This window comes from Halichoerus grypus, chromosome 8, assembly GCF_964656455.1.
Source record: "Halichoerus grypus chromosome 8, mHalGry1.hap1.1, whole genome shotgun sequence".
Classification (NCBI taxonomy): domain Eukaryota; kingdom Metazoa; phylum Chordata; class Mammalia; order Carnivora; family Phocidae; genus Halichoerus; species Halichoerus grypus.
The window spans coordinates 122,614,495-122,627,808 of NC_135719.1; the positions used below are offsets into that span (position 1 = coordinate 122,614,495).

At 39.7% G+C, this 13,314-nt stretch overlaps 1 protein-coding gene across 18 annotated transcripts in view; it reads left to right on the top strand.

Moving 5' to 3' along the window:
- SIPA1L1 (signal induced proliferation associated 1 like 1) overlaps nucleotides 1-13,314 on the top strand; it is a 366,695-nt gene that overhangs the window by 264,109 nt on the left and 89,272 nt on the right. For all 18 annotated transcript variants that reach the window (XM_078053858.1, XM_078053861.1, XM_078053859.1 and 15 more), the window contains one exon: nucleotides 7,427-7,601. In XM_078053858.1, the coding sequence (XP_077909984.1) occupies nucleotides 7,427-7,601 (175 nt within the window). The remainder of the gene's footprint in view (nucleotides 1-7,426; nucleotides 7,602-13,314) is intronic.

A 13,314-nucleotide genomic window follows, 5' to 3' on the forward strand; every position in this document is an offset into this window, starting at 1 on the left:
TTTTTCTTTGGTGTTGAGTTCTATACATTTTTTAATATATTTTGGATATTAACCCCTTATCAGATATATTATTTGCAAATATCTTCTGTTCACTAGGTTGCCTTTTCCTTTTGTTGATGGTTTCCTTCATTGGACAAAAGCTTTTTACTTTGGTGTAGTTCTCAATTTGATTTCTTTTAATGAATGTGTGGAACCTAAAATTACAATACCGTTACAGTCCCACAATAAAAAATGAATGCTTGGGTATATATCTAACAAAACATGTATAGGACTTGTGCGCTAAAAACTGTAAAACACTGATGAAAAAAAAATAAAAGAAGACCTAAATAAATGGAGAGACATACCATGTTTGTGGATTGAAAGACTCAATATCTGAATGATGTCAGTTCTCTAATTGATACACAGTCAACACAATATCAAAATCCCAGTAAGATATTTTGTAATTATAGACAAGATTATTCTGAAATTTCTATGGAAAGGCAAAGGAACTAGAATAGCTAAAATAGTTTTGAAAAAGAAGAATGACATGAGGGAAATCATTCTTCCTGATTTTAAGACTTATTATGTGACAATAGTAATCAAAACTATGTTTTATTATTGGGAGGACAGACTAATGGATCAATGGAACAGGAGAGAGAAACTAGAAATAGCACCCGTCCCCACATATATCCCAGTGATTTTTTTTTTTAAAGATTTTATTTATTTAATTGGGAGAGGGAAAAGCAGACTTCCCGCTGAGCAGGGAGCCCGATGGGGGACTCGATCCCAGGACCCTGGGATCATGACCTGAGCCGAAGGCAGACGCTTAACTGACTGAGCCACCCAGGCGCCCCAGTATCCAAGTGATTTTTGACAAAGGTGTAAGAACAGTTCAATGTAGGAAGGATAGGTTTTTCAAACAAAGGTGCTGGGACAATTAAACATCCATAGACAAAATAATGATCTTGACCTAAACATCACACATTGTACAGAAATTTATTCAAATGGATCATTGAAATATAAAACTATAAAAATTTTGATAGTAACATAGGAAAAAAATCTTTGGGACCTGGGAACCTGGTAAAGAGTTCTGAGACATAACACCAAAAACTTGATCCAGACAAGAAATAACTTAGAAAATGGTATTCATCAAAATTAGCATCATGCAGTGCTTTTTTTCCTTAGACATTTGCTGTTTTATGACAGGCTTGGGGCTTAAGTCCACATAAAGCTGCAAATAAAAGTTAGGGACAGACCAGCCTTGATTTCATGAGGGCTGCAGAAATAAAAAATGGAGTTCAGGGAACACTGCCTCTGTAAGACAATCCAGTTGAAATTCTAGAATGGGATAAAATAGCCAAAAGTTAAAATTTCGATAGATATGTTTAAGAACATACTAGAGCAAAAGAGAAAATTGTTGAATTGAGGATAAATTACCAGAAAATTGTTTTTCTTTTTTTTGTTTTGTTTTTATCATGATAAATGTACTATTTAATCTCCATATCCTACTCCCCCCGCCCACTTCCCCTTTGGTAGCTATCAGTTTGTTCTCTATAGTTAAGGGTATGTTTCTTGGTTTGTCTCTCCATCCCCTTTTTTTTCTTTGCTTGTTTTGTTTCTTAAATTCCACATATGAATGAGATCATATGGTATTTGTCTTTCTGTGACCTTTTTCACTTAGCATAATATTCTCTGGATACATTCATGTTGTTGCAAATGGCAAGATTTCATTCTTTTTGATGGCTGAGTAATATTCCAGTGTGTACATCCACATCTTCTTTATCCATTCATCAGTCAGTGGACACTTGGGAGGCTTCCATAGTTTGATGATGTAAATAATGCTGCAGTAAACATAGGGGTGCAGTTACAAGAAAAGTTTTAACTGAAGAATGGAAACAAAAAAATATGAGAAATACAGAAAAGTATCTAAAAGGCATTGAGCCAGAATGAAATACATCTATGTAATGGAATTCCCCAGAGGAAACAAAGCATTACTTGGGGGATAGAATCAGTATTTTAAGATATATTGGTAGAAAGATTTCCAAAACTGTTGAAAGATAATGAATTAAGATGGATTTATGGAGCTCTGCCTCCCCTAAGCACAATAAATATAAAGAAAATCAGGCATAGGTCCATCAGGATAAAAATTTCTGAAAATAGAAGAAAAAGAGAAAGACCATAAACAGAGGGGAAAAGGACCTCCAAAGATGAATGGGACAATTAGCTGTTAAAATCAATCATTTGTTGGGCTCTGAAGCCTAAAGAAAAGGTAGAAGCCAACACAGGTTTCTAGAGTGCCAAAAGAGTAACTTTCACAGTGGATCTTACCCAACAAAAATATTCTTTAAAAATGTAAGCAAAAGTAATTTATAGTTGGGGGGGGGGCAGTGATCATCTGAGTTAGTTGATTCAGGGATGGGCTACAAAGAGGAATCAGAAACTCGGAAATGATGGAAATTTTTTGTATTTTGATGATGGTACAGGTGTATTAGAACTCATTTAATCAAATGGATGCAGTTTACTGTTCAGAAATTATATACCAATAAAGTTGATTTAAAAATTCAAGGTAGATTTCTGCTTCTAGCCAAGATTAAGAAAGAGGAACTGGATTTACATTTCCATCAGAAACAATTTAGGGTGCCTGGGTGGCTCAGTTGGTTGGGCGACTGCCTTCGGCTCAGGTCATGATCCTGGAGTCCCAGGATCGAGTCCCGCATCGGACTCCCTGCTCAGCAGGGAGTCTGCTTCTCCCTCTGACTCTCCCCCCTCTCATGTGCTCTCTCTCTCTCATTCTCTCTCTCAAATAAATAAATAAATAAAATCTTTAAAAAAAAAAAAGAAACAATTTAAAAAAAATAGGCAAAACAATGAAACAGTTGGTTTTTAGGACTTTGGGCATTAGGCAGCAAAGGACAGTGATCTCTGGGAGGTGGGATGCAGATTGAAAGGACAGTGAGATCACACCAGCTTTCTGCCTGAAGAGTTTGCAGACTGCAGTGCAGAGGTTTGGGGGGCATCCGTGGAAGCCCAGCAGTCTCCTGAGTTGAGACTTACAGGTGAGTCCAGGAAACCAAGAAGGGTGGAGTTTGCAGAGATGAGTACTAGTAAGTGCATGCATTTGAGGAAGTGACTTGAGTCCAGTGTGGGAACCACCTTCCAGGTTTAGGGGGCAAATCCTCAGTCCTCCCACGAGGCCAGGAATAGCTTCTGCCTCCACCAGGCCGACTGGAGAACCTCCTAGTTCACATGGCAAAGGAGTCATCCCGGGATGGTTTTGCCTCAATAGTGGGACAAAATTATCTTTAAGTTAAACATTGGTGTTGTACGACCTAACAGAGTTTAAAAGCAAGAACTGAAAAGATCAAACTATTTCCAAATATCTATGTCCCAGAGCAAAGCTCAAGCACCCTCAAGCCTTCATGGCCCACACTCTGAGAACTGCCTCACAATTGAAATACCATGACTCATAGTGACGGTTTGAAATTTCTGGATTAAGTCAGACAATGTAAAGATTTTATAAGAATTTGAGAACTGGGTTTTTCTCTTGGTCTTTGCTGCCCCAGTAGCCTTCCTGAGGCCAGGACACCAGGCAAGAAGAGGTGAAAATACAGAACTGAGAAGTTGGTTATTCAAATCTGTTTCTATTGGCAGAGGGCTGTGACTTTATCATCCATCTTTCCCAGACACTCAGGGCTATGTAAATCAGATGGTAGTATTTGTTTCTTTGATTCTGTGTTGAAGTATCCAGTTTATTAGAGGAAGAGCGATTTTATCTACTGTTGGTTCCTAGCTATGAGAGCCCATGTCACTTTTGGTCGTTTTTTTTTTTTTTTTTTTAAAGATTTTATTTATTTATTTGAGAGAGAGAGAATGAGACAGAGAGAGAGAGCATGAGAGGGGGGAGGGTCAGGGGGAGAAGCAGACTCCCTGCTGAGCAGGGAGTCCGATGCGGGACTCGATCCCGGGACTCCAGGATCATGACCTGAGCCAAAGGCAGTCGCTTAACCAACTGAGCCACCCAGGTGCCCCACTTTTGGTCGGTTTTAAGGACACTTTGCTTTATTGAGATTCAAGACCTTCCTGTCAAATACAACCTTTGTCCTGTTGGATTGACCATCATTACTTGTTATAGTAGAAACATTTGTGGGTTTCCAAACACTTCCAGAATGTTCCCTGTGAACAGTTGATAGACAAGCATGGAATTGTATAGCATGGCCCTGAGATTATCTAAAGCGAGAATCCTAAACTGTGGATAAACACAACCTGTTCCCAGGATGGCTTCTGGTGTCCTCATAACTCTATTTTGAGCATTACATGGAAGGATTATATATTCATGTATGTAAATCCATACAGATGTGTTTGTGTGTGTCTCAAAAAAAAAAAAAAAGTGCTGTTTTATATAACCTCCTAACAACTTAAAACCCCAAACCATAGCTCTGCCTCCATTTACATTTGCTCTTTCTCTTGCAGTGGCCCGTATCATATTTACCTAACTCTTCTCTACCAGCTCCTTACTCTCGCAGGGAGCAGGGCTGCTAACTGAGGATGCCAGGAGCCTGTGTTCAGAGAATACCACCTACCTTGATTTAATTGCAGTAGAAGCCACGAATACAGTCATATTGTCACGTTAGAGGATAGAGCAGTGACATTTGGCACAGTTTCAAACTGGAGGGAATCTAACATTCTAACAAATTTCCTAATCCTCTTAAAGGCTCCTGCTTTCACGAGCAGCCTACGCCAGTTTGTTCCCCGAGCTGCCGGTGGAGTTCACTAGAGGATGAGAAATCTGTCAGAAGGCGGCACACTGTCTCATTGTCCTCAGATACAGCTTCTCCAGTGGTTCGGGGGAAGTTTCCTTACTTCTCTCTGTAGTGAACGGCTTTTTTCTATAAACGAATCCTTTTGAATGTTGCACAGTGAAATCTTAGGCCTTTATCTGAGAAGTTTTAAAAAGCCATCCACAAATCCAGTGTCCCTGTGATGCTTTCTCTTGAACAGGGTGACTTTTGTTTTACGTCGTGGCCTGAGAAGGCTGATCTGGGAGGCACAGAGCCAAACAGCAAATCGCTCACAACCCCTTCCTTTCTCCCCCTGCCTTCATGTCTTTGATAGCCCTCCCTGCAGGGAGACAGGAAAGATGTGGCTGTATGAAGGACTTCTTTTGTAGTTGACCCAGAGCCCACCACTGTTTTTTATTTGTTGAGGCCTAATAGGGTAGGTACTCAGATTAATTCTAAAGCCCAGGTGAGATCTCTACCTGTAGGAGTCCCCTTGCAAACATTAGCCACATTCAGACATTTAAAGCAGGCCAGCTGACAGAAGGGTGAAATGTCAGTGGTGTGCAGTAGGTTTTATTCTAACCTCTTCTGTTTTACCTACATGTAGGATATGAAAATGAATTAAGTCAAATGTGTTTCTGTCGATAATTTAAAGGAAGTAGAAATAATGTGACGTCACATGCTGTTTTGAAAATACGCCATTATTACTATATCCGCTTATTTGCGAGTTTCTGACTTGGAACTTGACCTTCTGCCGGACACTCCTAGGAGCTCTCATGTCTGGGGGGGTTGTATAAAGGCCGTGGAGCTTTCTTGTCAATGAGGTAATGTGCGGTGGAGGGAGGAAAGCAAGTGAGAGTTTTGCCCCTATGACATTTTCTCATTACTATTCTGAATCACTTGGTTTAAAAAGTTGGAAAGAGTACTTAAGGTTCACAATGCCTTATGTAAAATGGTGGGGGCTGGATGGGTTTCAGAATTCAGAAATGTCCGCATTTTAGAAGGACAAGAGAATGTATACACCATATGGTAATATTCCCACTGGGGTCTGAGACCGCACCCCACAATCCCATTAATATTTCCACAGGGGAAAAATGTGAAGATTCATATAACCTGGGATAAATTAAGAGTATTAATGTCAGCCCATATCAAGTTTTACTGCCACATGTGTTTGCCTAAATTTGGTTTTTTACCTTTCAACTTCAGAATTGCAAATAAGGGGCTGTGGATTCAAGCCTGGTTGAATCTTGGTAGTAGTTAACAGAGCCAGCCGGGTCACAGGACGGAGTTTGTGGTCTTGTGTCTCTCGCTGCTGGGCTTCCATTCTCCGACTATGCTGATGTGTCACACAGGGATATTTGCTCTCTGGGCTATTGTGAGGATCAGCTAATGCATCTGAAGTACTAACCAGCGATCGGCGTATGGTGGGTATTCGGTAAATGTTAGCTGTTACAGTTTTGCCTCCTCCCTTCCCCCTTTCACTTTGGGAGATGAAAACTGACCGATGCACTGGCTGCATTGTCACTCTGGAAAGAGACCAGAGCAGTATGGAGTGCCTCGATTTCACTGCGGAATTAAAAGTCTGAAGTTTTATACCAAAACTAATGTCTTGGGGCACCTGGGTGGATCCGTCAGTTGAGCGTCTGACTCTGGGTTTCGGCTCAGGTCGTGTTCTCAGGGTCTTGGAATCCAGCCCCATGTAGGGCTCCCGTGCTCAGCAGGGAGTCTGTTGGAGATGCTCTCTGTCCCTCTCCCTCTGCCCCCCCCCCCGCTCATGTGTGCGCCTGCGCTCCCTCTTTCTTTCTCTCCCAAATAAATAAATACATCTTAAAAGAAAAAGAAAACTAATGTCTTGTTAAATGACTAATATCACCATAAAATTTGCAGAATGACTAGACTTTTCAATGATGAGTAAATATTTTGATTAATGTTACATGATACTTAAATCTCCTGAATGATTTTTTTTTACTGTCTCTGAGGAAGGAGTATTTGCCACTAGCTGATTTGCCATTATGAAACCCCTTTTAAAGTTTCTATTCAGGCACTCATCTTTTAGAAAAATATTTGAAAAGTATATTGTTGATGATGCTAGTGCTCTAACAAAGATATAACTGAGGTTTATAATTTAGGATATTGGAAAAATGGCATTGGGAGTGAAATCGAAATCCAGTTTTACCAAAAAAAAAAACCACCTAGAATTCACAAGTATATTTATGGGCTTTTTAGTGTGAAACAATATATATTAAAGTATCTTTTGTAAAGTGGACCTCTGCTTTTAAATTTGTAAAGCCCTAAAAGGGGAAGATGATTAAAAAGGAATTACCTTTAGTTGCCAAGCTGTTTTTTAGAGCCTCATTTTGTACTTTGTAATCCATTCAGAGAAATTCCCTAAAGTATCAACATCTGTTCTAACATTGCATGATCTTGACGTACAGGAAGTGTTAATTCATTTTTCTGGCCTTTTCTCTTAACTTGTGAAGATTATAGTTGTGGATGCTTGTTCTACTGTATTTTTTGGACTAGAGACAGAAAAATTGAAACAGAAGGATTTCAAGAGAAGAGAGATGTTAGCTTTCTGATGGCCAAGTGCCCTACAGGAGTTAGGAGCAGTTAGGTGGGGCATAGTGGACCTGCCTGCATTTATATGCATGTACGGCCTCTCTTCACAGCTGAACTATCAGCAGAAGGTGGGCATCATGTACTGCAGAGCTGGACAGAGCACTGAAGAGGAGATGTACAACAATGAGTCAGCCGGCCCGGCGTTTGAGGAATTCCTTCAGCTGTTGGGAGAACGTGTTCGGCTCAAAGGATTTGAGAAGTATCGTGCACAGCTTGACACCAAAAGTAAGAAATACTTATACTCTCCTGCTAGGCTTATTTCCCTCCTGCTGTGTTGATGTTCATCTGCTAAATTGCCCATAAAACAACATTGCCATTTACTGCAGAACACTGCTGCTGATAGGGGAGAGCAAGTCGGAGAGGGAGGATGAGCCACCGAAACAATTGAAGACTATAATCAAAATAGCTAGGATTGGACTGGTTAAAAAAAAAAAAAATCGCGTTATCAGAAGTGTCAACGGAGTAGTAGAGCGGTGGGTGCAAATCATGCAGAATGGCTCCTGGATAGTGTTACATAAATTTCACTATATTTAGCTGAATGTTAGAGTGATTCAAATTCCAGAATCTTATAACCACATGGTCGTAAGCCCTAGAATTTTTTACTTTCATGAATTTCTTTCATAATCCTCATGCTTATCTATGCAGTCAGTCTTCATATGGTTTTCTTACTCATTTTTTATGTTCTAGTAATAGTGAGGGCCTTTGTTTGCTTATTTTCTATTTTTATTATTCATAGTCTAATTGAATCCCTAAGAAAATAGGCTTCTTAGCTTTGGTATTAGATTGGCTCCTGAAATTTGTTGATTAAAAGCACAATGATGGAAGAGGTTTTTTTTGGCTATGGCTCATGAACATACAAGTACATGAACATACCTGTACACTCCCGTTTCCCAAGTCATTAATAACATAGTTCTCAAGTATCTATTTAGGTTAGAGGAGGTTGACGTCTGCTGTGTGTCTGTGAGGAGGCAGTTTTAAACTTTATCTCAAAATCCATCCATGGACACCTGTGACCTGTTTTTCATTGAGAGGGTCTTTGGATTAGCACATCTATATTGCAGTCTATAGTAATCTCTCCGATTTTCTGCACAGGAAATTAAATAAGGAGTTGAGTCATGAAAACAGAAAAGCATTCATAAACTCCACTGTAGGGAAGAATTTCCTGTTGCCATGGTTTTGCTGTTGCCAACTTGGAAACGACATGCAAGAGAGACTATTAAAGCCCATAAATAGCCTCAGCTCTTAAATATTATTTTAACATTCCATACTCTGCTTGCAACTGCATAAAATGTTAAATCTCAATATGCCCTGAGACTCTTCTTTTCCAGAGACTCTGACATTTGCCCTATAAGCTTCATTCATGTTGTCCCAATTTGTTGTGTTATATAAATTATCCTCACCACAAAGAGCTATATGAAAGGGTCTGGGAAGAGAATATAATAAGCACCCTGGTTATTTTTTTTTAAACATATAATATATTAGTAGTTTCATGGGGGTAGAATTTAGTGATTCATTAGTTGCATAAAACACCCAGTCCTCATTACATCAAGTGCCCTCCTTAATGCCCATCACCCAGTTACCCCATCCCCTCACCCCCATCCCCTCCAACAACCCTCAGTTTGTTTCCTAGAGTTAAGAGTCTTTTATGGTTTGCCTCTCTCTGTTTTTATCTTATTTTATTTTTCCTTCCCTTCCCTTAGGTTCATCTGTTTTGTTCCTTAAATTCCACATATGAGTGAAATCATGTGGTATTTGCCTTTCTCTGACTTATTTCACTTAGCATAATACCCTCTAGCTCCATCCACGTCACTGCAAATGGCAAGATTTCATTCTTTTTGATGGCTGAGTAATATTCCATTATATATATGTATTCCATATATTTCACATATATATGTATATATATTCCATATATTTCATTCTTTTTGATGGCTGAGTAATATTCCATACACACACACACACACACACACACACACACACACACACACACATCTTCTTTATCCATTCATACATCGATGGACATCTGGGCTCTTTCCGTAGTTTGGCTATTGTGGACCTTATAAACACCCGATTCTGTGCATGAATGGCCAGATTAGAAATTGATAAGACTATTATTTGTGCATTCACACATTCCCAGCCACTTCTTGATGATGAAAGGCAATGTGAGAAATGTATAACAAGACCATGCTTAAGCAATGTGGCATCAAGTAAGAAACTAGAATAAGCAAAATAAGCACTTTGTGCATATTTTGCCTCAAAATCCCAATAACCATGAAGGCTAGAGGGGGGTGAGCCTGGATTAGCAAACTGTCTCTGATGGCACACTTTTACAGTTCTGTGATGTTCAGCAGCGAAGGGTTCCTTTTCGCTGCAGTGCCCTCCTTTAAGTCCCCTGTAACCTTTCAGGGCAAAGCTGATGAGCAGAAGAGTCTATAGTTTCTTTTTTCTGCCCTTTCAGAGGGTCAAGTTTCCTCCCGGGAACAGAAAGTCGGAGAGTATTTCTATTTTGCAGCCCTGAAAGAGGCAGTTTGCATATTTATCTCTCTTACTTCAAGCCGACAGGGTCAAAGCCAGCCCCTGCATACCCCAGCAGCCTCTCACTGGCCATGGCACGCCCAGGGATGAGACTTGGCTCTGTGTGCTAGGAGGTCATCTCACCACATTCTGTCCAAACTTATTTTGTGTCAGGAAACCCTTTCTTTCAATATAATCATTAAAAAGAGAAAATGCTGGGGTGCCTGAGTGGCTCAGTTGGTTAAGTGTACGACTCTTGATATCAGCTCAGGTCTTGATCTCAAGGTCGTGAGATTGAGCCCCAAGTCAGGCACTGTGCTGGGCATGGAGCCTGCTTAAGAGTCTCTCTCCCTCTCCCTCTGCCCCTACCCCCTCTAAAAAGGAGAGAGAGAGAGAAAGCTTTCCAGTTCAAGTGTTCCCAAAGGATCATTTCCTTTATGTTTGACAGTGTAGATGTGATTGGATCTGTGGATTTGTAGTTTTCATCAAATAAAAATAGTAATCGCCAATCTTGATTTCTTTATTTTTTTCTGTCCCCATCTTCTGAATCTCCAATTACACATACATTGGATCACTCACTAGGATACCATGGGGGTATCTATTGATTTGATTTTTTTAACCTTTTTTTCCCCCTATGCTTCCATTTGGATAATTCCTGTTAATATATCTTCCAAATTCAGTGTGTTCTTCTTTTCTTCCACAGTGTCTTAATCTGCTGTTAATCCAGTCCAATGAAATTTTCATTTCAGATATTGTCACCTTCAGGGCCAGAACTGCATTTGGTCCTCTTTTCTTATATTTTCCCTCTTTCTCCTCATAAGGTTCATGTTGTCCTTTAAATACTTGAACATATTTATGATGGCTGTTTTAAGGTTTTTTTGTGCCAATTCTCTCATTCTTGTGGATCCTTTGAGGTCTCCATTTAACAGATTTTCTCCTGCTTTTGAGTGACATTTTACTGCTTCATGCATCTGGTTACTTTTGATTAGAGAGTGTATGTTGCGAATGTTTTATGACTGTCTAGATTTTGTGTCTTTAAAAGGAGTGTTGTTGAGCTTTGTTTTGGTGGGCAGATAGGTTACTTACAAAACAGCTTGATCTAATGAATCTTGTTCTTAAGCTTTGTTAAAGCATACCTAGAGCAGTTCTTTATCCTCTAATTTAGCTCTACTATTAAGGCATGACTTTTCTTATGTCTGAATACCTGCATATTCAGTGAGGTCTCTTTACTGTGGCTGGTTAGAACTTGACAGTCTTCCAGCCTTATGTGAACTGTGAGAATTGTTTGCTTTCCAATTCTCTGGTAGTTTTTCTTTGCCGAATAGTTTTTCTGTCTTTCTTTTATTGAGGTATAATTGACATATAGCATTCTATTAGTTTCAGGTGTAGAATGTAATGATTCAGTACTTGTGTATATTGTAAATTACCACACAGTAAGTCTAGTTAACATGTGTTGCCAAACAAGGTTACAAAAATTTTTTTCTTGGGATGAGAACTTTTAAGATCTACTCTTAGCAAAACTTTCAAATATGCAGTACAGTATTATTAACTATAGTCACCATGCTGTACACTACCCTAAGAGTTTTCTTTGCCTGGCTTTTGGAATCTTACTCTCTCTGTGTGCAGCTTACTATTCAGCCCAAGACTCAAGGGGACCCTTATGCAGATTTCTGAACCTCTTTCACTGTGTAGTTTTCCTCCTCTTTGGTACTCTGCCCAGCAAATATCAGCTACCTCAGGCTTCCTGAACTCCAGTATGTTTTGGCTTCCCTCTTCAAAGCCATGCTCTGTACTGTTGTTCCAGAAGTACCTCTAGGTAGAAAACCTGGTGGGAATCAGAGGACTCATCTTCTTTGGCTCTTTTTTTCTCTTGGATCACTATCCAATGTCTGAAAAAAGTTGTTTCAGATATTTTGTCAGTTTTTCTAGTTATTTATAATGGGAGAACAAGTCCTGTACCAAGTACTCTTATGGCTGGAAGCAGAAGTTCCAGATACTTTTTATATTTGTCTTCTCGTGCAGCCCTCACAGGCCTTGCTAGGTACCGGTTATCCCCATTTCACAGAATTGGCTTCTGTAGGTTAACGTGCCCAAGGTTAGATGGCTAGGAAGCACGACGGAGGTAGAACAGATCCTAGCGCTGTGGTTAACGAAGTGTTCAGAGAAAGCATAAATGTAGAATTAAGTACAGCAAAGCCCAGAGCTCTGCGTCCTGGATGTGTCTCCCCCTCTCTCAAGCCCTTAGGTTCACATTACCCAAGCCATCTCGAGAAATGGCTCTGCTTGTTATGTATTACAATTCTATTCAGATTTTAGGAAGGATCGATGGAGCTTTTGAACCATTTCTTGTTTTTCCCAGTTTTTCATACAAAGTCCATTTTCCTGGTTCAGAAATAAGGTCGTTTTGCAAACAAGCTACAGATGTGTCAGGGGTTGAAACAGTTCTGCAATGAAGACATTTTTCAAGTGGTGGATTTTTTTTTCCCTCCTTACTTTGTCTCCTCACTTGGGTGACATAACCTCTAGATAATTACCACCCTCACACTACAGCAAATACAAAAATAAACTTCCCACCAAGCAGTTTGTTGTTTGAAAGCTGGAGACCACCTTCATTTTTAGCTGTGCATATGGATGATTATTTGGGAAATCATTTCCTGGATGAGGCTAGTTTGTCAAGGCAGAACATAGATTTTAGAAGCCCTTTGTAAAGCATTCCTTCAAAGCCTTAACCTTCATTAATTTGCTGCAATGTTAGTGAATGCTTGTTGCTTCCCCCATTTTTCAGCAGTGTTACAAAAACCACTGAGATTCAGGGTCTTAGAAGAGATACAAGTTTTTTCATAAAGAAAATAAGTCCTTTTTTATTTGGAATATTTAAACTTTGATAGGGAACTGGATAAAACTAGCATTGCTTAAATGCTCTGCACATGCAAGGGGCCATTTGGAGTTTAGACACTGATGAAGAAAAGGATTCTTTTTTCACCTCCTTAACTTTGACCTGTGTTACAATGTAAGGTTTTTCCTTTGAGTGTTCCTGGAATGCACTTGGCAAAGGAATTAAAATATGTAAAGGTCCCTCTAAGGAAACTACCCTTTATACCTCAGCTGCACAAATTTCTAAATTCTAATCCTTATCCTGAGCATCTTCTATGGGCTAGTACTTTCATATACATATTTCATGTAATCCTCACAGCAGCAAGAGCATCGATGGACAGAGAAGTGAAGTGATTTGTGGTCATTTAGCAAATGATGCTGCTGTCATTCAAATTCAGATCTTACTTCCAAATTGAGAATCAGGTAACTGCAGGTGTCTTGCCAAGTGAGTCGTTGGCAGAAAACAGTAGTGACTGACTCCTAAGTGCTAGCCCCCACCGTCTCGACCTTCCTCATCTCTCCGTGTGTTACTGATTTTGAGAAGCCTCGAGTC